The 26,201-nt window shown below is 37.7% G+C and overlaps 1 protein-coding gene across 1 annotated transcript in view; it reads right to left on the bottom strand.

Annotated features, from left to right (window-relative positions):
• LeuRS (Leucyl-tRNA synthetase) overlaps positions 1-25,778 on the bottom strand; it is a 94,997-nt gene extending 69,219 nt beyond the window's left edge. Inside the window, exons 1-6 of the mRNA XM_083122752.1 lie at positions 25,531-25,778; positions 20,426-20,644; positions 16,091-16,303; positions 15,136-15,297; positions 9,556-9,800; positions 1,089-1,314 (exon numbers count right to left, since the gene is read on the bottom strand). Of these exons, the coding sequence (XP_082978878.1) occupies positions 1,089-1,314; positions 9,556-9,800; positions 15,136-15,297; positions 16,091-16,303; positions 20,426-20,644; positions 25,531-25,533 (1,068 nt within the window). The 5' untranslated portion in view covers positions 25,534-25,778. The remainder of the gene's footprint in view (positions 1-1,088; positions 1,315-9,555; positions 9,801-15,135; positions 15,298-16,090; positions 16,304-20,425; positions 20,645-25,530) is intronic.
• Between the last annotated feature and the right edge of the window lie 423 nt (positions 25,779-26,201).

Genomic DNA, 26,201 nt, shown 5'->3' with positions numbered 1-26,201 from the left:
TTTGTGTGTGGAAAAGTGGAGAAGACTGTATCCCGATGATCCTGTACCGAGCAAGAGTGCCATGTATGATCTTGTACAGCACCTTAGGGAAACAGGAAGTGTGGAGGACAAAGGTCAGGTAGGCCCTGTGTAGTGACAGAAGCCTTTGCTCGCTTTGTTCAACAACACATTTCTGCATCCCTGCGCCAACAACTTGGTGCATCATATAGGTCAACACGGAAAGCTCATTTCATTTTGTGCATTTGTTTTCTTTATTATCTTATCTTCTTTAATATCACAATCGCACTAAGATCTATGTTAATATAGTATGAGTCCGGTGACTTTTCCTCATGCATGCATGCTCATGCTCATTCTCTCTCTCTCTCTCATTTTCTCTCTCTCTCATTTTCTCTCTCTCTCTCTCTCTCTCTCTCATTTCTCTCTCTCTCTCTCTCTCTCTCTCTCTCTCTCAACTTGAGCTGAAGTAAAGAATGAAAAATTCAATGTAGAATTTTGGTAGAGGCTCATGCAACTAAATGCAATAAATGTATATGGAGGAACTAAATGCAATTAAGAAAACTATTTTTTTAAAAAAAAAATAGGAAGGAGGGATTCGGTAGGGATTTACTCAGAAACACTGGTTGAAACTTTTTTTCAAGTCTGCAAAACTGATGCTTCACAGTCTAAATATTCTGGAAATTGTGCAAAAAATGTAAAATTTTCATTACTTTTGCAACAACATTGTGAGGAAAAATGGATTTCGTGATTAAATGATTATTTATCTCATGTGTATTTTAAAAGCAAAATGGGCAGACAGATATGATATACTCTCAATGAAAACCTTATAGTATAACATTCATAAATATTCAAAAAATACTTTGAATTTTGTTACAATTTTCAAGTATCGATATGCGTGGGGAATTGGTCAAGATATCAGTTCCAAGTGGTAACAGCTCAGCCCTAATGAAAATGTGATAACACCACAAAAATGTCAATATTGACAATAACCACCAAAAGACTAACTGACGTGAAAAGAACTATCTTGCTTATCTCTGGGAAAATAAATACAAATTGTTATCAACTTCTAAGTCATGAATATGAGACATTACCTGACCAGTCATTTCCAGAATCACATCAATTTTCCCCTCAACTTTGGTAAAGCCTTGGTAGGACATATTTCTGGCAGCCCTGCGTGTACACACGAACACCTCCTCGCCAGCTGTGTTGAAGGCAATATATTTCATGTCGGGCCTCACCCAACAATTGGTTTGGCCGTACATGGTTTCAGGTCTCAGGGTGGCAGCTACTAAGTACACAGGTCTCCCATTAACGCACCTTAAGAGAGAAGAGAATTATTAAGTATGATAGAAAATAGAGTTGAGTCAGCACTGTTTCCCACAGATCCTGGTGAACACTGCAAACTCTAAAAATTTATTCCAAACAGTACAAGGCACATAGACAGAGGGCTCCCTGGCAATGGAATCTGCTTGGTTGAATGCCTAGACGGCCACAATTCATACCAGAATTTCCAAACATTCCATAGCACACAGACTGCAAGCTTTCCAGCTGACCAGCAACGGGAGATTACAACGTAGACAGTTACAAACTGAATTGGTAGCTACAAAATGTGACACCCTGAGTGTTCAGACGAATTATCATTCTTATTAAGCTTGTTGCCATGCAGTGTGCGCATGCACAGTGTGAGTCCGAGTTGAGTCGTGAGACGACGTATTGTACGCCTCGTCATATCCGTGTACATTTGTGTGGAAACCTGCATTATATATCGTGTTATTTACGTGCTTCATGTTATTAAAGTATAAGTTAATCTACATATATGTTTCATTTGCACCAGAGTGAACTGACATACGCGAAACCACACACCCAGGAACTAGGAAGCTATTCATGGTCCTCCTGTGCCCGGATAAATGGTTGATTCGATTCGTTACGGCACGGTCAAACATTGTGTTCCCGCTGAGAAAGTGCGCCTTATTAACGGCTTTGTGTTTGAGCTTCGAGAGACAGTGTTTTTGTGCTTACCAGCAATTCTGTGCATCGTATCCTTGCCGGGTGTGACTGTGATCTTCGTGTATGTACTTTACGTGTTTTGAGACTTAAATATGGAGCAAATACTTTCAAACAAACGTCTTCTCAAACGTGACGTCACATGTTTGGAGAAGAAATTGGCGGCAGATGATCTCACAGAAGGTAATGTTTTAGTGTACATAGACAAAGCATTCCAACTGACAGAAGACACTCAAAAACTGATCCGTGAAATCTCTGAAAAGTGGGCCGACACACAGTTTGAGCAATATGATGAGGAAATTGGTTCAGTGCAAGACAGGCTCAATGAAGCATTGGCCAAGTTATACATCGCGAAAAAACAGCAAACTACCGTGACCGAGACAAAGACAGTGAGTGATGTGCGTCTACCAAGATTGGATTTGCCTACTTTTACAGGAAATCTGCAGCAGTGGCTTTCTTTTAGAGACTTGTTCGTGGCGTCCGTACACAACAACGCGTCACTTTCGCCCGCGCAAAAACTGCAGTATTTGAAATCGAGCGTCCGTGGTGAACCCGCGTTATTGTTACAGTCTATAGCGATAACCGATTCGAATTACAAAGAAGCTTGGGACATTCTGACTAACAGATATGAACAGAAACACGCGCTAGTGAACGACACAATTAAGCGGCCTGTGTCCCAACCCTCAATACAAACTGAGTCTGCTGTCAGCTTACGCAAGCTTGTTGACGTGACGACAGAATGTGTTCGAGTTTTACGTGTGTTGGACATTCCAGTGCAGCATTGGGACGCTATCCTAGTGTTTCATACAGTGGAGAAATTGGACAGTACTTCGAGGCAACAATGGGAGCTGAGCGTGTCGTCCGAGCAACTTCCTACTTTCGAACAGCTGAGCGGCTTCCTGGACAACAGAGCGAGAGCGCTCGCAGCATCTGCATCTTCCAAGGACCCGAAACCAGGATCCCAAAGGAAACCCCCCACCCCCCACAGTGAACCCAGTGCTAGAAGTGCTAATTCATTTCACGTGTCGTCCTCTTGCCCTATGTGTCGAGAATCGCATTTTTTGAGTAAATGTGAAGAATATATGAGCCTATCTGTGCCAGAGAGGGAAGTGTTTGTGAAATCGAAAGGCTTGTGTTTCAACTGCCTTGATAATTCCCATTTTGTGGATAGGTGTAAATCAGGCTCGTGTAGGTCTTGTGGTAAGTCTCACCACACGTCTATCAATCGTGAAACTTCGCAAAGAGCTAAGGTAAGTGGAAACTTGGCAACGCCGCAAGTGGTGTCGCACATAACAGCTGATACGCAGTGTGACGCAACGCGTGTCTTGTTACAGACTGCTGTTGTGAGAGTAAAGGATAAACAAAATCAGCTTCACTCCCTGCGAGCACTTTTGGATAGTGCTAGTGAAAAGTCCTTTTTGAGCGAGAACGCAGCCCAATTATTAGGCTTGAAACGTAAAAAAGTGTTCGTGTCGGTTACTGGAATTTCGGGTGTAAATGCCGGCAATTCACACTCTACTGTTGATTTGAACATACTCTCTAAAAACGGGGACAGATCCTATCATTGCTCGCCCTTAATTGTGAAGAAAATATCCAACACAGTGCCACAAGCGTGTGTACCAAACACTCTTGAGTTTTAAACATTTACGAAACCTTGAACTTGCCGATCCTTCATATCACAAACCTGACACTATTCAGTTGCTTATCGGGGCTGATCTTTTCCCATTGTTACTAATGAGTGGAAGAAGAGAGGGGAGAATGAATGAACCCGTGGCTATTCAAACCCGCTTGGGATGGGTTGTTTGTGGCAAAACTCCTCAACAAAGACCTCAACAATCTCTGTATTCTTATCACATTGTTGTACAAGAAAATGATCTGAACGAAACACTGAATAAGTTTTTTAGAATCGGAGGAGATTCCTAACTTACGAGTGCCGAGTCAAGAAGAGCAATTGTGCGAGGAACATTTCGTACGAACACATTATTGTGAGGATGATGGTCGGTACGTCGTACGCTTACCATTTAAGGTCAACCGCGACGAGTTAGGTTATTCAAAGGATAAGGCGATGAAATGTTTGCTTAGTCAAGAGCGTAGGCTTCGAGTTGATAGCCAGAGACTAGAACAATACCAGTCATTCATGCAAGAGTACATTGCGTTGAATCATATGACACCAGTGGCGGACTGTGAACCTTCCAAGGCCCCCGCTGATTCTTATTTCATTCCGCATCATTCTATAACAAAGGAGACAAGCACAAGTACGAAACTGAGAGTAGTTTTTAATGGATCGAGTAAAACTAGCACAGGCATGTCCTTGAATGACGTGTTAATGAATGGAGGTAAACAACAGCCAGAGTTACTATCCATTTTGTTAAGTTTTCGTGGCCTCTTATTGCATTGACGAGTGATGTTCGGATGATGTATCGCCAGATAAAAGTGGATCTTCAGGACAGAGACTACCAATTAATTTTGTGGAGAGAATCCCCCAATCAACCTGTGATTGTTTATCGTTTAAATACGCTCACGTAAGGCACGGCACCAGCTGCTTTTCTTGCTACGAGAGTGTTACGTCAGTTAGCAGACGATGAAGGTGAAAATTACCCGATTGCAGCAGAAGTCTTAAAGCAACAGTTTTATATGGACGATTTGTGCAGTGGAGCTGACAGTGTTCCAGAAGCAATAGAGATACAGCAACAATTGACACAATTGTTGAGAAAGGGTGGATTTGAGTTGCATAAGTGCACGTCAAATCATGCGGACGTGTTGAACAGTATTCCCGAGCATTTGCGAGAGAAACCTACAATATCTTCCATCCATAACAGCGAATTCATAAGAACTCTTGGCCTTGTGTGGCACCCGGATACTGATCATTTGAGTTTCATCATTAACCCACCTAGTATTAACCAAAAGGTTGTTGTTGTCTGAGGTAGCTCGCATATTTGATCCACTCGGATTACTAGCCCCAGTCACTATGTTAGCTAAAATATTAATTCAATCACTGTGGAAGGAACAGTTAAATTGGGATGAACCTATTCCTAGTGACATAAGAGAAATATGGGAAAGACATTGTGCTGAATTACATGTGTTACAGAGCATACAGTTGCCACGATGCTTAAAATGTAGAGAACCAACTTTGTGTCAACTGATTGGTTTTTGTGATGCCAGTGAGAAAGGTACATGTGCTATTGTGTATCTACGAACAGTATATGATGACAACGCTGTTACAGTCAGATTGTTAGTTTCGAAAACAAAGCTTGCACCCATAAAACCTGTAACATTGCCACGTTTAGAGTTATGTGCTGATGTGTTGTTAGCCAAATTGATTAGTGTTGTGCAGTCATCATTGTCATTGCATATAGACGATATTTTCCTTTGGTCTGATTCCCAGATCACCCTATGTTGGATTAAATCAGATCCATCCAGATGGAGTACATTTGTTTCGAACAGAGTTTCACTCATTCATGAACTGACGAATCCTCAACAGTGGTTTCATGTGAGTTCGAAAGAAAACCCTGCAGACATTGGTTCTCGTGGTGCTTTCCCTACACAGTTGTGTGAAGCTCATTTATGGTGGAATGGTCCATCATTTCTTTACTCGCCTGAGTTGCCTATGCATGAATCATCTACAGTGGAAAGTGAAGAAATAAAAAAGGAGGAAAGAAAAACAAGGATTTGTGTGCTGTTGACTACAACCTTTGACACTAAGGAGTTATTGCAGAGATTCTCATCATTCTTGAGATTAATACGTGTTACTGCTTGGATGTTTAGATTCATAAGCAACTGTAGAGCGCCTTCCATGCAGCGAAACAAGCAGACGTTGACAACCGAAGAGTTATCAGCTGCGACTGAGTTTTGGGTCAAGGTCACCCAACATGAAGCATATGAGAGCGAGGTTAACTGTTTACAAACAGAACAGGAGCTCCCCTCATCCAGTAAACTTCTTTTGTTAAGTCCATTCATTGACAATAACTGTGTGTTACGAGTAGGTGGGCGTTTACACAATGCTGATGTGTCTTCAGATAAGAAACATCCTATAGTGTTACCCAAAAATCATCCGTTTACTGAACTGTTATTGAGACATGAACATGTGAAAAATCTCCATGCAAATCCGCAACTGTTACAAGCTATTGTGACACAAACATATTGGATAGTTGGGCTTCGAGATATGGTTCGTAGCATAGTGAACAAATGTGTTATTTGTAGACGTGTCAAGGCTATTACAGCTAAACACTTGATGGGAAGTTTACCGCCTCCTAGAGTAAACGAAGCGAGACCTTTTGTTAACACAGGCACTGACTTTGCAGGTCCCATTTCAATTAAGTCTGGATTTTTGAAATCACATAAAACAATCAAGGGTTTCATTGTTTTGTTTATATGTCTTTCTACTAAGTGTGTTCACATTGAGGTTGTATCTTCAGCAACTACTAATACTTTTATTGCATGTTTGAGACGTTTCATATTTCGTAGAGGAAAACCTGCTAACCTGTATTCTGATTGTGGTATTCAGTATGTAGGAGCTGACAAACTATTGCATAAAATGTTGTATTTTTTGAGAGAATCGAACCATAGAGAAACTGTGAATAACTTTCTGACAAATGAAGGAATCAAGTGGCATGTTAATCCCCCTTCCTCACCTTGGTTTGGCGGAATTTGGGAAAGTAACATAAAATGCATAAAATATCATTTGAAACGTGTTGTGGGCAATGCTGTGTTGAATTTTGAAGAGCTTTACACAGTATTAGTGCAGATAGAAGGTTGTTTGAACTCTCGTCCAATCACAGCCATGTCAAGTGACCCCAATGACCTGACAGCACTTACGCCAGGGCATTTCCTGATTGGCGACAACCTACTTAACATTCCAGAAGATGATTTCACCAAGAGCAAAATTAACCGCCTGACGCGTTGGCAAAGGTGTCAACAAATCGTGCAGCATTTTTGGAGAAGATGGCATTTGGAGTACATATCTGGACTTCAAAGTAGACCGAAGTGGCAGAAGAGATTGCCTAACCTTCAAGTCAATGATTTAGTGTTAATAAAGGAAGATAACGTACCCACATTGAAGTGGAAATTAGGTAGAGTTATCGAAACTCACAAAGGACAAGATGGTTTGGTAAGAGTTGCAACTGTTAAAACTAAAGACGATGAACTAAAGAGGCCTATTATGAAGCTTGCACCTCTACCAATTGAGAAAGTGTAAATATGTAACCAGAAAGAAAATTTGTGTTTATTGTAATCTATGTATTCAAGTGTAATATGTTATATTCTAAAACGTAATAATTATTGTGTATTCTAATTTTGGAAGCTGATCTTCCAAGAGGGGCCGTGATGTTCAGACGAATTGTCATTCTTATTAAGCTTGTTGCCATGCAGTGTGCGCATGCGCAGTGTGAGTCCGAGTTGAGTCGTGAGACGACGTATTGTACGCCTCGTCATATTCGTGTACATTTGTGTGGAAACCTGCATTATATATCGTGTTATTTACGTGCTTCATGTTATTAAAGTATAAGTTAATCTACATATATGTTTCATTTGCACCAGAGTGAACTGACATACGCGAAACCACACACCCAGGAACTAGGAAGCTATTCACTGAGTAAGTGGCATATTCAGAATATTCACTTAAATATCTTCTTATACCATATACGAGGGACACTATGAAAGTTTTGAGATACATAATAATTAAGAAAGATAAAATCAATTTCATTACTGTATTTTCTCAAAGTACTCGCCACTACATTCTATGCATTTTGGCATTCTTGAAAACCATTTTTGAAAATAATTTTGCCACTCATTTTCATTGAGTGCCCTAAGTTCATATTCATAGACATGAACAGCTTCTTTAGACCTGCAGAATCTTCTTCCGCGCATGGCATCAAATCGGGGGATAGAGCTGGCCAGGGAATCGGGCTGGCTCGGCCAATCCATTTCTTTGGGTAATTTTCATCCAGCCACTGTCGCACACCCAGGCAGAAGTATGGACGGGCTTTATCAACAAACATTTGATCGAGCCATTTTTCCTGCCCCAAATCTTAAATGGCATCACTTTTGAACATTTTTTGAGGAACGGGATGGCAATGTTGTTGGAGGATGTGCCTCTAGCTACAAGACGTGACATGATTTATCAGCATGATGACTGCCCAGCTCGATTTGACGCCTTGCGACTTTTACATTTGGAGCCACATGACAAGACACCGGTAAAAAGACCTCAGAGAGAGGATCTTAACAGCTGGGCAACACATCAAGGACACCATCACATCATGAGTTAAGAGACCAAATGTCCGTAAAAACCTGCATGCCTGCATTCGTAACGGAGGTGCCCACTTTGAGCAAGACGTGTAATGTTCTTTAATTGTATTGTTCATTGATTCCATTCACATGAAGATGAATGAAGTATTATATTTTGTACACAAATGTGAATGTTAGCAACATTTGTACCTTGTTGGATAGCTGATGACACAAGGAAGTAATTTAAGTAATTTGTACGCTTCGTGTCATACCATTTTTGATATTTATATGTTGCCAAGTAAACTAAGAGTGCATTTTTTTATCATCACTTGTAAGTTTAGACTCACCCGTTACTTACATGAGATTGTTATTTGGGAAAAACTTTTTTTTCAACGACACACTTATTTGTTAGCTATCAGAAAATGCTGAAATATGTGCCATACAATGAGCTGTTTTTTTTCTCAATTCATTTTTTTATGTGAAAAATTGTCATTTTAAAAAAACAAAACAATAGAAATTCGTTTATCTCGAAAACTACTAATTTTCGGAAGGGGTATCATATGGTCAAAGTTATTGCAAATTGTCTCTACTTCAACCCATTACAGGGAATACATCTTATTACCAGTCACCCTGTATATACTTTTTTTTAAAAAATGCCTTCTACTAAACCTAAAAATGTAACTTTTATAGCACACAGTTTATTTTCATCATATATAGAGGCATGCATATTTCATTTTTGACGAAAACATGAAATGTGAAATAACACATTGTAATGCTAATTTTTCATGCTTCTGAAAGGTGAGAGGTACATTTGCCTACCCTGTTTTGTCACGAGGTAATGCGAAATGAATTGCAAAATAGGCTCTTAAACACGAAATTTAAAGTTTATTTAACAACGAGACACTTTCGGAAGTCACAATTACCCTGTGAGTTATGCAATTCATAGAAAATTGATTTATTCTGCTGTAAATATTTGAGAAGCAATAATATATGCAGGAATAAACTTAAATCTTGTGGTAATGACATAAATGTGCTATTAGAAGGGATATGTTTATTTTCTGTAGTAAGGGCAGTTTTTAAATCAAATTTGGGATTATATTCACATTTTTTAAAACCAAAATATCATTTTATGTACCGCTTTTGAACATGAAATTGTTTGTACAGAAATTTTGCTTTTTTATTTACCAAAAATATGTGCCTCTAATCATATAAAAGAAAGCCATATCCAAAAATATATTAATTAAGCACTGCATCCTGAATATTTTCCATTACCAAAAATCTCATCAGCTCATCTCTACCAAATACTGATAAGAGAAGAGAAAAGTGAAGTACCTTAATTTCTCTGGATAAGGCTGGAGAACCCTCATTTTAACCAAGGTGTACTCTTGAGGACCAACACCTTCTCCTGTGCTTCTGTCGTGATCCATGCATGGCTGATTGTCCTTCGGGGAGAAAATTGTGTACCGTTTGCCAAACTGCACTTTGTCCCTCTCCTTTAAACGTATGAATTGCCACCGGATGAATGAATCATAGAAAGGATTAGCATCTGTTGTTATGAAAGTACGACGCCAGTCAACCTGCAAATACATTAAATGTGTAATCATTAGAGCCATGTATTTTTGGTGAATAAAAGATCAAGATTTCGACATAAAAACTTGGCATATTTGGGGATCAATAATGGTATATAAAATGGAATTTCGATGTTAAAAGGATGAACAAAAACCTAAATTTGACTTTAAAAACTATACTTATTTCACAAAATTAACATTTCATTCCTAATAGCACATTTATATAGTTACAGTATCAGAGTATCAAGTTTATTCCGGTGTAAAGGAGTCCAGTTTTGCTTCTCAAATATTTACAGGAGAATAAATCTAATTCCTATGATTGACATAACTCACACGATAATTGATACCTCAGAAGGTGTCACATCGGTAAATAAACCCTACATTTTGTGTTTGAGAGTTTATTTTACATTTTGCAGTTTATTTCACATCATTTTGTGACAAAACATAATAGCAAACTGCACCTCACACCTTTCAAAAACATGACAAATTAACACTACAATGGGCTAATTCACATTTCGTGCTTTCATTAAAAACAAAAAATGTATGCCCCTAGTCATCATTAAGGGGAAGAATTTTATGCCCCTAGTCATCATTAAGGGGAAGAATTTTACTATCTTATTTTCCTTTTTTTAACCCTTTGCAGTAAAACGAGTTTTAATTGGAACATAACTTAACCCTTAATTTCCCAGGTCTCATTTCAGTCACACACTGTCCCAGGTGGGGTCACATAGACCTCTATTTTAAAATAAACATAAAAAATACTAAACAGCAGTTGAATACATTATAATTTGCTTTATTACGTACAAAGCTACACAAATAACTAAAATATACTGCATTTTAAATTTTGTAATACAATAAAAATGAATTAAAGTACAAAACTGCAAAAAACTGATCCTAATATTACATGATCTCGTAATTACTGCAAAAATCAAAGACCCTTTACTCTAAATTTTACATTTTGTTACATTTTCATTGTTTATTAAACATGTAATAATAAAAATAAAAAAAAGACTAAAAAAAAACACCCTCTAAAATAAAAATTACATTAGTACTTTTAGGTACAATTTTCTTTCTTCTCATAAGTTTTCTCTGCACATCTTGCAAATTTTGGTAGAGCACTCAAGGCAGATGGGCTTCTTGCAACAATGGCAACATAAGTCATCTTCCTCTTCTTTTTTGAGCCATAGATGTAGCATGCCTTGCATTTTTCTATTCTCTCTCCAGCCATTTCTTGTCTTGGCTCTTCTACACCCAACACATGGAAAATGGATGAATGAAGTTCATGCGCCAAGTGGGTGTTGTTGACTCGCTTTTCCATCTGTGGTGTCACCAACGACCTTGCAAGAATCTTCAGAAAATTAAAGTGGCTCAATTCAGAACTGTCTTTGTAGGAGTTGTGAACAAATGCATTGACCCCACTTACGTCCAAAATGCGGAAAAACAATGCCATTGACCATTGTTGAGTGCGTCGAGCAGTTGAATACTTGGCACACTTCTCATCTAAGGCATCGACACCACCTTTAGTTTGATTACAGTAGGAAATTACTTCAGGTTTACCTGTTTCGTCATCCTTGGATTCGTCATGGTGCATAGATGAAATTAGGATCACGGCCTTGGCCTTTTTTGGTACAAATGAAACTAGAGTTAGATCATGTGTAAATGCATACATTGCAGAAACAACTTCTTTGCTTCTAGCAGGTAAGAATTCTTTTGGGATTTCCCTTTTATTTTTTTCAATGTTCCCACATACGTTAGTCCATATGATTTCAAACATGTTGCTAACTCGATTGAGCTAAACCAATTGTCCGTAGTAACATTGCGATTAGTCTGTTCAATTGGTCTAGTTAGCCTAAACACAGCCTGAGTAGGCTTTTGGAACTTTTTTCTTCGGGACTTAGATTTTGTCCATCTGAATCCTTCCCCGTGTAAACATATGCAATCAACATGTAACCAGTCCGAGCATCAGTAAGGCACATGACTTTTAGCCCGTACTTGCAAGTTTGTTCGGTTTGTACATTTTGAATCTACATTTTCCACGAAATGCTACGAGCATTTCATCGATACATGCACATTCTCCAATCTTGTACAACATTTGACAGTTGTCAATAAACTTTGTACAAATTTCTAACAATGGAGCTAAAGGATTGTTCTGCTTGCGTTCAACCCAGGTTGCAGGGTCATCGAATCTCAAGCATGTTAGAAGTACGCCAAACCTGTTTTTGGGTATAACACACCTAAATATGTCACATCCAGTACCGTCCGCGGCATAAAATGATCTTCTCTGTTAGATTTGAAAATAGCTGAGAAAAGTAGTAAACCAATGAAAGTTTTTAGTTCACATAAATCAGTTTCATACCAAACGTTTGGATCATTTCCAGCCTTTTCTTTGTTTATTTTTTCATTAGTCCATTTCAATATGATATACAGAATATCTTCAGTCATAAGCAAATTCCAAATTGTAAGAGGATCTGGATTGTTACTTACTTGAGCAGGTGGTCGTACTGTCGGCACACGGATGATGTTATGACGCCGCACATGGGAACGCAAAATTGGCTTCGAAGACCAACGATATCTGTTTCGACCAAAGTAATTTCTAACAATCTTTGGTTGACGATTCAGAATTTACATTTCTATCTTCGTCACTTTGATCACACGTTTCACTTCCGGAATTCACAGGTGGCGAAACAAATTCGTCTTCACCCAAACCCTCTTCCGAATCTGAATTATTTTCACTTTCAAGTACATTGTCAATATCTGATCCAACATCACTTCCTAGAGCTTCCTCAAACCATTGTAAAATAGTATCTGCAAAATCAGGGTCTGTAAAATGCACAGTTGACGAAGGACCGGGTAATGAATCCATAACGTAAAGGCCCAGGTGGGGTCTCTAAGACAGCCAAGCACTGAAAATGCGGTAAATCTCGCTCAAGGTCACGTGCGAGTGGCAACTGACGACTTAAGTCAATGTGGTGTAGGGGAAGGGACAACTAGACAGCGCTGTCAACTCCTACCCCACCCGCATGCACAAACAACAGAATAACGATAAATGCTGGGTGTCTGTGAGACTTCACCTGGGAATTCATGATGGTTGTGCTAAACGCGGTTTAAAATTACTTGCGTGAAATTTAGAAGATTTCGCAGATGTGAATGAAGACAGTGGATCTTCGAAATTAATAGGATTGAACCATTAAATTGTGCAATGCGGAAGTGCGAAATCTTCTAAATTTCACGTAAGTAACTCACCTGGGAAGTTAAGGGTTAAGCCTCATACAAACATCTTTATGATACATGCACTTACTTTGTTTTATTGGTACTTTGTTAACATACTTGTTTTTTCTTATGGCTGAGCCAACACTACTTTGATACAGACGCTCTTCCAGATTCTCACCTGCCCTAATGTTTAACATCATTACAATTTAGAGTTGTTTAAAAGATTGATTAATATTAGCATGAAAGTATTCCAATGCAAGTAAGTATACATATCAATTTACTATAGTTTTACTTTAACCCTTTATCGACTGACAGGACTTCAAAAGTCCCACATCCTACGAACGGTTCCTACGTGACACATTTGGAATCTGTCTTGATGGGACTTGTGTGTCCCTGTTATGTGTAGGGTTAAAGACTCACAACAAACAGTAGGCGCTGCTGGAAGTATATGCAAGGGAGCAGTAAGCAATTTCTTGGACCTAAGTGTCCGAGATATTAGAATAATTGTAAGTACCCCAGGATTTATTATAACTTATTCTTAGCCTGCATAAATATGGTTATAAAATAATTTTGGCCAAATATGAGCAGAAAGATGTTTTATGAGCAAAAAATCACTTGGGACTGTGCAGTACCGACAGGCTTCTGGTGTCTACTTTGCTTGAAAATATATTTTCCGTACTTCTAAACTAGTGGTGTCTCCCAGATTTTCAAAACTGGTGGTATATACACTTTTTTAGCAGTCAGCCCTCATTTTGCCCTTTTTCCCAATTTTGACATTTTTTTACAAATACTGGGTCCAATGGGGGTTATGACACCCCCTCCCCCAACCTCCCATCCTTGCACAGCCGAATGTTCTAGACAGCTCTATTTGGTGCTGTAGGGCTATGGCACAAATATCGAAATTGATGAGGATAATGATGGGTGACTGGCTGAAAATATCTCTGATGTAGAGACACCGTTTGAGCATGAGAGCGATGAATATAAGGTAGTGGCGTGCCCAAGGGGGTGTTGGCGGGATTAATACTTTCCAGTTTTATTCATCCCCTAATTATAGCTTTCAAAAAAAAATACGTCTACTTTTGCATGAAAATAACAAAGTTTTAACCCAAGCCATAAGACTTAAGAATAAGTATGGGCTAAAACTTTCATAGTTTCTGCAAAGTGTGAATGACAAAACTGTCAAGAAAATAACTGTTAAGAACTTCAAAAGCCTTGTTGATGAAAGTATATTGCCGAAAGGACCTTACTTGTACTTAAAACCTAATTAATATGACTTAGATAACACAAGACAGGGCAATGATTTCAGACATTTAACATTAAATTCAACATTAGCAGCCTTCGTGTTACAAAACGTTACCTGAACAAATCAACCAATAAAGACATTTAACAATTGCACTCTGAGAAGAAAACTTAAAACAGCAAAAACTAGTAACATACAAATATGGCAATATGTGTAATCATAAAACTAGCAATTTCTTTAAATACCTGTAATGTTAAAAAAAAATTATTTACATTAGAAATACAAGTTACAATTCAATAAACACTCCTTCAAAAAACATTAAAAAGCACTGTCAAAATATTATCAAATTATCTAATACTCATTACTTACGTGAAATTTAAAAGATTCCGTAATTCCGCGTTGCACAATTTAATGGTTCAATCCTATTAATTTCGAAGATCCACTGTCTTCATTCACAAAGGGTACGGCGTTTGAAGCGGAGATGGTACCGCGGTACCCTTTGTGAATGAAGACAGTGGATCTTCGAAATTAATAGGATTGAACCATTAAATTGTGCAACGCGGAATCTTTTAAATTTCACGTAAGTAATTTTAAACCGCGTTTACCGCAACCACCATGAATATCTAATACTCGTTCAGAGCAATATTTTTCACTACATAAGCACTAAAATCTCATAAGAAATACATTTAGCAAATTGTATCCACTCATGAACCCCCCCCCCCCCAAGCAAAAACAAACAGTTTTTGATCTTTATTGTGATCACAAACACTTAACTTCAAACAAACAATTTGTAAACACAACAACAAGTTATACTGTACTAAATAACAGCTCTGCTCGTAACGTTGATGAATATTTTCAAACTGAACATTTAGGAAAAATCACGTAGCTACTTACATGTATGCCAATGCTCTTCAAGTCTTTTACCGCAAGGGGTGGAAAATATTCAAGCCAATGTGAAGCATCTGCAAAGTTCTTGATTTCTTCATCCTTGAGACCCAAACTCTGCATGATTTGCCACTGATATTTCACACCTCCTGTCTTTGCTATGGCTTTGCTCTGCACAAAAAGGAATGCAGCATAATATAGCAACACTAAAGAAAAATCTTCAGAAAGTAAATTATTTGTATCCTAACACAATTGTCTCTGAATAACACATTTCGACTAGAGTCACATATTTATGGTGAATGAAAGATCAAGATTTCGGTACAAAAACTGGGCATATTTCAGGATCAAAACCAGTAAATAAAATGGCATTTTGGTGTTAAGATGGTGAATAAAAACCTAAAATTGATTTAAAAACTATACTTATTACACAAAATTAACTTCTAATAGCACATTTACAATAGTTATCAGAATATTAACTTCATTCCTGTGTAAAGAAGTCTTTTTTTGCTTAAAAATTTACTCAGAATTAATCATATTTCCCAGACTTTTATAACTCACAGGATAATTCAGACCTCAAATAGCGTTGTGTCGGTAAATAAACCTTAAACTTCGCTTTTAAGAATTTATTTAACATTTTGCAGTTCATTTCGCATCATTTTGTGACAAAACATGATAGCAAAATGAACCTTACACATTTAAAAAACATGAAAAATTAACTCTATAATGTGTTATTCCTCATTTTATGTTTTCATAAAAAATGAGAATGTATGCCCCTAGAAATAACCAAAGATACATGACGATATATTGAAAAAGTGGAGACAGTGGTTTGTCCAATGTTTCGGCCTTGGTTGTAAACAGAATAAAAGGTACTTAGTTGCAGCATCCTTAAAAAGTTCTCATAACCATTGTTGTATATTATAAAATATACAGTCATAGTCAGCTTAAATGAAAATCCTCTGCTCACCTTTTTACTCTTGCTCTTGTCCTTTGGTGTTGATTCTTCTCGAGGCTCCGTAGGACTTTGGTCATCCAATGCTGGAAACTGAGGCGGGAAGCCATAATCTTCCATCTCTCGCTTCAATTTGTCAGCACAAGCTTTGATTGGCATGCCAGTACAATGGAAACCAAATGGAAACAGGCATTTCTTGCCCTTCAGTCTTTGGTATCGAACTGCAAACTGTGGAAAAAATAAAATACATATAATACACACATTCGTCAATTCTTGGACCACTCACTGAAAACAGGTGTCCCATTCATTTTGGCAAAATAAACTTCTGGTATTTTCCACACCTTCATAGTAACACAAATGTCCCGCACGTGGCACTCAGTGCTGCCTTATCAAAGTTATTTACATGAATTATTAGTTGAAAAAAGCCGGCTTTTTTGAATGGACTTTTTTTCCCAATAAAAAGCCAGCTTTTTTTTAAAAAAAAACAGGAAATTTTGGCTTTTTACCAATTACAGCTACCCTATGTCACTTGAAGTTACTGTTATGAGTTTACAGGTTTGTAGTCACATATTTTACAACTAGCTAAAAAAATATACATGATGTAGCAAGCAAAAGACAGATTTTGGCCAATCCCAGTGGACACACATTGTATAGTGGTTCAGATACAATTTCAACCCTAGCTTACTGAGGGGGGAGGCGAGAGGACTTGCAGGCCCACTACATCTACTTTTTAGATTTTTCAACTGTTTGAAAATAAACTACATTGTTCCCTAGGATGTTACCAATATTTCTGTTCTGTATTACTTTTGTTCATAAAAAACATAAATGTAACGTAAATAGGAGGCAAAATGCACTTGGTGGACTTATCAGGCGCCATCTTTGATTGCGTCTCATTCAAGACACTCATGCCAGTGACAAGTGTAGAAATAGTTGGTAATGATGGTAATTATTATATTTAATAAATTGCACCTCTACAAACATAATAACATTAATAAAAAAATATGGATTTTGTGAGTTTTAGTGAATGATAAAATATATGGGTTATTGCAATAGGTAATTGGTTATTATTTTTTATTAATGATAGTAATTTTTATAATTATCATAAATAATAAATACCTGCACATCAGTAAAGGAAGCAGTGATTCAATAATAAAATTGTTTCTTGAATTCTAGTGATAAAAAAGTGTGGGCCTGTGAGTCGCCCACTAAGTTTCTTGTACAGCACGGGTAAGCTAGGATTAAAACTAAACATGTAGTCCTGATGAGCACATCTGACCATGAAATGTACTTAAAACAACCTTTTACATGTTTGCGTCTCAACTTAAATGTTTACTGTTCACAACACATATGCAGAAGTATACGAATTACGTGAATGTGTGTGTATATATATTGTTTAACAGAATTTTGAGGTGGAAGCGACACTTGGCTCCAGGAAACCAACCCTTAGAAGTAAATGCAACCTTTCGAACTGAAGCAACATAAACGGCAAGTGTAGCTTGTCACTTGGCCTGTACCATTTTCTCAGGAAACTTACAGACCGAAGCAACAAGTGACATAGTGTCACTTGGAAGCAGACCATCAGTAATCCATTGAATTTTTGAACCGAAGTGCGACAATGAACTAAACATATCACTTGCATGTTGCTCGGACTATATTGCTTCCTCAATGGCGTGCATCGTGCCGCTTCGGTCTGTTGGTCTTGCGTGCACATTGAATGGTTTGCTTTATACTGAAGGAGACTGTGTCACTAGTCATTTGTGACTTCAGTCTGAAAGCTTCTTCAATGGAGCGCATCATGTCACCTCGGTCTTGTTTGTGCATGTGTGGTGGATGCTAGCTTGCAGACTGAAGGGGCCCATCTCACTTGTCACTCAATGTGACACCCCCCACTGACATGTGTTCCTTCAGTCTCAATGTTCTCTACAGATCTCCATTTATGTTTATGCGAAAAGGCAGCCTGTGAGCTCTATATAATCCCCAAGGTGTATTGAGGACAGTGATGAGCAGGGCTCGTAAAATCCCGGTCACCATGACTACTAAAAATTTCAGCCCGGCGACTGATATTTTCCTGTAATATTGCATGTACGAAATTTTGAAGATCCTAAGTTCAAATTGCAGTACTGCGTAAATTAGCAAATTATTTTTTTTATCAACGATGTGAACATTCCATAGAATCAGTAACAACTTCTTACTCTTTGTCCCCCCCCCCCCATTTCCCGGTTTCTCACATGATTTAGCGATGTTTTGAATACGATGATGCTCAGCTTCTTATAGAATAATTTGCTTTTTTTTTTCTTCGGTTTTTATGCCACTTTTGGCTAATTTGCAAAGATTGAGATCAGTGACGATATCATGAAATTGACGAATGAACACTCACAAACACCCATGCCCAGGCTGGGATACGTCGTAGCGTGATGGGATAACCACTCAGCGATGGGGGCCGGCTCAACTTCTTATTGTATGCATAATTGCTAGTTGGTGGTTTCCTGGCGCCTGATTTTCAGAGCTGGCGTCTAGCTCTGAAGAAGATTTTTCTAGCACTGGTGATGAGTTTTGCAGCTTCAGAAAACTCCAATTGTCCGTAAGCCACTTGAAGGTCAATTACCGTAAAGTATTTACACTTGGCCAAATCGAGAAAATATCCTCGACTCCAGCAATGGGAATTTGACGTTTTTAGTCATCTTATTCACCGTTCCTCAGAAGTCAATGCAGAGGCGAAGTGAGCCATCTTTCTTGGTTACAACAACAAGTGGTGAGGCCCAAACAGAATATTCGACCAGTTCCCACAACCCTACTTTCAGTAGATTTCAAATGGAGTTCTGAACACGGTCTCAAATACCGTAAGGAACTTCGTAATGTCTACGAAATACTGGCGCCCAGATGGACCTCAGTGGTATATCAACCAAGTAATGTGTAATGGGCTTGCTCAAATAACCATCCAAGACTTTATCGTACCTGGAAGAAATTTCTCCTAAGGTCATCAACACCAGTGTTAGTAATAGTACCTGCTATGCTGCTAGCTGAAAGAACACTAGTGGTAACCAATAATCTCCTCCAAGACGGTTGAATAATATGCAACCATGTACGACTGATCAATGCATATAAAAGTTTCTACTGGCAGAGAAAAACAGGTAAAGTATAATCCCTATTATCTAAGTATAGTTTGAGGGTTGTATGTGCTGCAACATGTACGTATCTTTCGTTTAAACCTCGTAATCGTAGATCGTAGGCTGGAATTAGATTTAACATACTGCGGAAACAGTTGGTCAAAATACTTTTCGTTGAAAAGAGTAACGGCAGACCCAGTATCTACTTCACATTTAACAGTACATTTATTGATTTGGAGATTTATTATGAAGCTATCCGAACTGAATTGCTGCTCCCAAAGGTGTTGAGTAGAAGTAACCAATGTGGAATGATGACTGAGCGTATCAGTGTTGACATAGTTGAAGCTGAGCGTAGACAAGTCATGATCTAAACCATCATTGCATGTTGCGTTGTGTGAGGGCGTACTGGACATTCTATTCACAACTCTGTCAGAATTCGTTTTCTGCATTGTATATTCCAATAGCATTGTCCTTTGCAGTAGCTACAGGTTAAGTTTCTTGCCGGACATAGACCTTGTGGGTGATTTTTGGTGCAGTTGCCGCACTGGAAGTGCGAATTTTGCCTGGTTGATTTCTGAGGTTGGACCGTATCAGCGGGGATACTGAGAAGGTACTAAAAATCCACCCTGTTTGCACAATGCACCAAGCCCAAAGTGTGGCAAGAGCACCTTGAAAATATTTCTGCCAAGATCTGAACTTCACTTGAAGGAACACAGTCAAACTTGTGGTATCTATGCACACATGTTTCAGTTTTGTCATTCTATGGAGATGTCACTGATGTACAAATCAAATTTAAAATGGTAGCAAATTTGCATAGGGATTGTTTTTTCTCTAAACCAAAGATATTACATTAAAGACTGTAAATGATATAGCTGAAAAAGCTGTTAAATTAATACAGAATGGACTCTTTGCGGATGAGAATCAAAGGCAGTAAATAGTGTCAACTTGCCAAAAATTGCTATGGGGTTATGCTTAAAAATTTATGCAAGAAATAAATTTTTCGTCCCAATTACACACACCATAATGCAAAAGTGTAACATTATTCTTATTGGCTTTAATTCCACGAAAACATGTTTAGAATGGAAGCATCTTGCATTTTATCTTAACATATTAAAAAAGAAAACAAGTGACAGCTCAGGAACTTGTAATTTCATGAAACTATGAACACACTTGTTAAAATACATGTGATTTATAGTTATTGGTAAACAATTAAAACAGTATCAGCATTTTTCGAAATACATACCTCACATTTTGAAAGTGAAAATGTATGTCCCAGATGTAGTCTTCCATTCATGTATGGAAAGGGAAAAGTAACAAAAAACTTTTCATCATTGCTTTTCTTTGGCTCAGCAGGAGCATCTATCTCAAATATCTTCTCTTTCTCCCATCTGGCTTGAACATCTCTTTCAATCTGTTGCAGATACTCAACTTTAAATGTGCCCTTTCTGTCAACACTTGCAGCCTGAAGAAAAATAAAATACATTTCGATGCTAAATATAATTGAGTAGTCAACACTACATATCTTCAAAGAAACAAACACAGTCAAAAATAAGTTTATACTCAATGTGATGTGAACAAGCTGAAACCTTTTTGCAGTCTCATCCAGAATATATGACGGTACTACTTTTGTATAAGTGAAACATCTATAAATAATTTATTTCACACTTTTTTACTATTCTGCATTGCGGAACATTTCCTAAGGTGTGATAATGAATTTCTAAAGAAAATAATGTCTATTTCTTACATTTACAAGTACTTACTGTTCTTCGTTATTTCGATTCTGTAACACATATTATGGCGATAGAGTACTGGTTCATCGCACGTTGCGCGAGTGTTTTGTCGATTTATGCAGTGTTGCAACCTTGTTCACCGAAATATACCTACTTTCATGCCCAAATTTGAAATTATGCTAATACCTCGCAAACCATTGACGTTAGCCCCACAAACCATTTCCCGTAAGGTTAGGTTAGGCTAGGCAACCATACTTTAAAATTTTTTTAAAAAATAAAAATACTGAACACGGCGAGGTTTGAAACACTTACTGGGAGTTACGTGATGTAACACACGGAACATTGTGCTCATGTGCAGAAAGCAAATGGCGGCAGCAGCAATAACATGTAGGAGATATTTTTGCAGATAAACACATCATTTCGCATTAAAATAGATCAAAACTACATTCCCGAACTTCAACAATGCTAAAGAAAATGATTTGCATAAGTACTTTCTTATGTAAAAAGTAAGAAATCAGTTTGCACTATACGAAAGTGTTACCTATATGACAAATTAATAAAGATATACCAGCCAGATATTCTACAATGTGTTTAACATAACACTGAACTTGAAAGTTGTGTTCTATTGTGTAACCATTGACAAACATAGTTAAAAATTGGTGTCGTGGTAGTATCAGGATCTAGAAATTGCGAACCATTGACGCTAGCCCCACAAACCATTGACGTGTGGTTACGTTAGGCAAACATAGTCAAAATTTGGGGCCCAAGTTCCTTTTGTTTTATTGCGATTTCATCATACTACGAATGCAATTTTTACATGGTTCAGTTTTCGATGTACGTCTGTTATCTGCAGAGTTTTAGTGATTACTTAAGGTTTTGTTCCCTTAGCATTAAAATAAAGTCCCTAAATGCATTCTACTAAGGTTCCGATTTACTTCTACATTCATTCCCACGCTTCTACGATATTTACTGTCGCTTGTCGATGGAGAATATCTTGTCCATGAGAAGTGTGTAAGGTAATTTTCAAGTTGTTTTGTTTAACATAAATAACTTTTTTCAAGTCCAAACAGTGCTCATTACTTTAAGGAAGGTTCAAATTTTGCGTGACAATGATTTCCAAAATTCTACGATAATTAGTCTTTGGGTAAATCTTTACTATCCTTCGGACACCTATAACTTCTGAGTTTCGTCAATTTTTGACATTTGTACTTACCTATCTGCTTCGCGGATCATTTTTAACGTGTATTCTTTTTTTTTTGATCAATTTTTTTTTAAAAAAAGTGTTTTTGTAACTGAAGAACATACGTTTCCGCAAATGGTTTGTGGGGCTATGTGTGAATGGTTCGTGGGGCTATGCGAGAATGGTGTGTGGGGCTACGCATATATTTTCGAAACCAATTTTTAACTATTGTAACCTATTTTGACCCTACCTAACCTAACCTTACCGGAAATGGTTCGTGGGGCTATGTGTCAATGGTTGAATTTCCGCTATGAAACATTTCCACATCACACAAAACACCTTCCAGATGTTAGACAATACTACAGGAACTTATAACGGTAAGTAGTTTCTTCTGTAGAAATGAAGAAATCTGCCCAAAGGATAGTAAACTAGTACCAGTCTTTGTGCTAGGAGGAATCATAAAATAATCGGAAGTGTTACTAAATTTGATGTCGTGGCAGTATCATGAATATATATACATTTCCTTGTGAAACAAAAAATTTAGCGAAAATAGACTGTTTCCATTCCGAAAACTAATGCCTTATTTTTGCTTATTTTGCAATTTCTAGACCTTTCCGACAACTTTTAACTTCAGATTCGTTATTAGGAGGCCTCAATTAGAGAGTATGCCAAATATGAAGAAAATCTGAGAAGGGTCGGTCATCTTAAGTCGTTCCAAAAAAAAAACATACGAAATTCAAAATATAAATCATAATATTCAAGATGACAGTAACGATTAGATATACGGGAAACACATTTCTTGAAATTTACAGGAGAAAAGACGAGAAAGTACTCACGGAATTTAGTTCTTGTGGACTTTCTGAAGCTGGGAAAAATGTTTTTTCGAATTGTGCAAGTTATTCAGCCTGTAAATAAGGTATTTTTCGACATTCATGTATCTCCGTTGCAATATAGCTCATGCCACCATTACCGTCGACTACGTGAATCAAATGTTCCGTGCATTCGATTACGTAACCCCCTGTCAGTGTACCAACCATGCGGTAGTTTTACAAGATGACGTGTGAGCGGGATATTTTTTTTCCAATTTAATTTTCTGTTTGCGTAACCTAACCTTCCGTGAATGGTTTGTGGATTAAAAACAATCATTTTTCGGTTAATAAGTGTTAGTGTAACAACCACGCGGTAATTTTACAAGATGACGTGTGAGCGGTTTTTCTTTTTCCAATTCAATTTTCTATGTTTGCCTAACCTAACTGAACCTAACCTAATATTCCATGAATGGTTTGTGGATCTATTTTCGCTTAAAAAGCTTTTGTGAATAGTTTGGGTAAGACTGCAGAATATGGGCTGCTTAGGAGGAACGTGGTTCATAATTTTTTGGTAACGTTTTGTAGTTTGTAATCGGGAAAAGTAAGTTTTAAGGTGCGGATTTTTTTTCTTTAAAAAAACAACAGAAAAACGTGTTCAGGTTGGGCAGTATTGAAATCGTAGCAACGAAAGAAAAGTCATATTCCTGCACAAATCTAGTGAAAGCAAAAAATGCCTATGTTGTTAGGTAGCTAGGTTTAGTTCACTTAGCCTAAATAATAACTAGTCCTTGTATTTATGCTAATGAAACCTAACCTAACAGGTCTAACCTAACGTTGAAGGCATTCCTCAAAGAAATAATGAAAGAAACTGTGCGTAAACAATATGGACACGAACGAATGGAGAAATGCATTGCTTTTAGTAGCAGGAAAAACATTTTTCGTTGTATTTATGCTATTGGAACCCAACCTAACAGGCCTAACCTAACCTTGTAAGCATTCCTCGTCTGAAATAATGAAAGAAACTGTGCGTGTGTGGGTGGAATCCGGAGCTACAAATCAACTCGAATGCCGCAAAACGAAGGGTTTTATTTATCACAAAACACTTGAGCGCATAAACAATATGGACGAGAACAAATGGAGAAATGCAATGCTTTTAGTAGCAGGAAAAACATTTGGTAAATATGCGATAACGCCCGGATACCTTTTACTCATTTATTTCCTTAATTTTATCACTGGTACTTACCTATTTTGCCTTGCGGAACATTCATTAAGGTGAAGTTATGCATTTTCCCATAAAATACTGTCAACTTTTCATATTACGATTATTTGTCTTACTTGTTCCGCTTCTGTAATAGACAATATGGCGTGCACTCGTAATGGATCATCGCCCGTCATTACGCGCCAGCTTGTGTTTTGTCGATTTTCAGTGCGCAAGCAGTTTTTCAAACCTTCATGACGGAAAATTACGTACTATTTAATTATTTTTTTTCATGTTTACCTCCACAAACCATGCACGTTAGCCCCAAAAACCATTCACACAAGGTAAGGTTAGGTTAGGTTCCATTAGCACTCATTTCACCCCTAAATTCATCGAAAAAAGAACGTGCGGCGAACATAGATAAAAATAGAAATTTTCGTAAAAAGAAGGCACGTTTGGAAATACTGCAGAGATCGCATGACTTTCAACGCTTTCGCCATCTGCACGCACACAATGGAAACAACGGCATAATGTGGCAGGCAATGCCAATTTCTTACGTAAAAAGTGATTAATTCTTGTTCGGCAGCATTAAACTACGAAGTTTTTACTTTCCATGAAAGAAAATACCTCCAAGAACGTCCAGAATGCTAAAGAAACTCAGTAAGTACTTTCTCCTGTAAATTTGAAGAAATCCGTCCGGGCGATATCGCATAATTACCAAACATTTTTTACACGCAATAATATAATAGTAATCGTAAAAGGAACACCGGAAAATGGAAGTAGAAGATACGTACTTTCAGGGGATAAAAATTTTGTTCGTCTATTTAGAGGAAAAAAGCAGTCCATGTTCTGCAGTGAGACCCAAAATTTGGGCTCCAATTAGCAAACGACCAATAAATACTTATAATGTTAAAAATGTTTTTTCATTGAAAAAAAAAGTAATCCGTAGTTGAAAAATGTTCCGCTATGCATATGAGGTAAGCAGAAATGAATTTTATTTCAAAATAAACGAGTTAAATGTTTTTTCCGGTATATCTAACTGGTACCAATATGACATTCCTAGTACACGGAAAATTAATTCTTCGCAGCAACATATTAGTTATCACATTTTTACTCTTATTCCTTGTTATCGTAGTAAAGCCTATACGAATGAGATAGGTAGGAAAGAATGTGCTCATACGTTAGAATACGCATTCAAAATCTCATTCATTTTAAAATTTTGTAAAAGGTTTGTCATTATGACACAATTTCATGTCACCTTAGTCACATGATATTTTCGTTAAGTAAACTCTTACACAATTGCTATTGACGTTCACATCTGACAATAAATTTTCTATATAATATTTACATGATATGTAAGATTTGTGCTCTAATTTTGAAGCTGGTGACATGCAATTTTAGTACAAGTGTAATAAACAGATTTTTACTTACCATTTTATAACAGACCGTTTATTGCTGATAATACACCATATCACGTAGAAATTAATTGTTGCACACGTACACGATAGTGTAACTCACTTCTTACTGATACAGGTGCTTCAAGCTAGCATATCTTTCACTCTGCCACGTGTGTAGGTTATAAAAATGTATTCGTATGTTGCAACTACCGCAACACGGGGCTTTCGCTTTACGCTTCTCGCGCGGCACTTCCGATTACATCATCTAACATCATCACAGATTATAACTCTCTTCCGTTCACAGGCTATATACATTTTTGTTTTGAAAGGCCAAGGTTCTCGTATTTTGTAGGAGTCCGATAATGATCATTGGCTCTGCTGCAAACGCACGTGTCAGCAGTAAGAATAAGCTTCAAAGCACAGATTAGAAATAGCTTCAAAGTTGCTCCTGCCACGTAATTCGTCTGCTAATGGCCGTGTGCACGAACGAAGATCAAATTTTAAACTCGGATCGGGAAAGGATCACTGGAAAATTCCATTGCACGAAGACGGTTCAACCATAGAGGAGTTAAGGAGTAGAGGATTACCCCACATTTAAACCTCGCTGCGCTTTGAAATTGCATTTCCATCGGTGGCCAGTAGATGGCGCGGCCGTCTTCTTTTGCTGCTCGCAGTAAATAGGGGGGGAGATTCATTGTCCCACTG

Source organism: Lepisma saccharinum, chromosome 5 (assembly GCF_977018435.1).
Source record: "Lepisma saccharinum chromosome 5, izLepSacc3.1, whole genome shotgun sequence".
NCBI classification, from domain to species: Eukaryota; Metazoa; Arthropoda; class Insecta; order Zygentoma; family Lepismatidae; genus Lepisma; species Lepisma saccharinum.
This window is presented reverse-complemented; position numbering and strand designations above follow the sequence as displayed.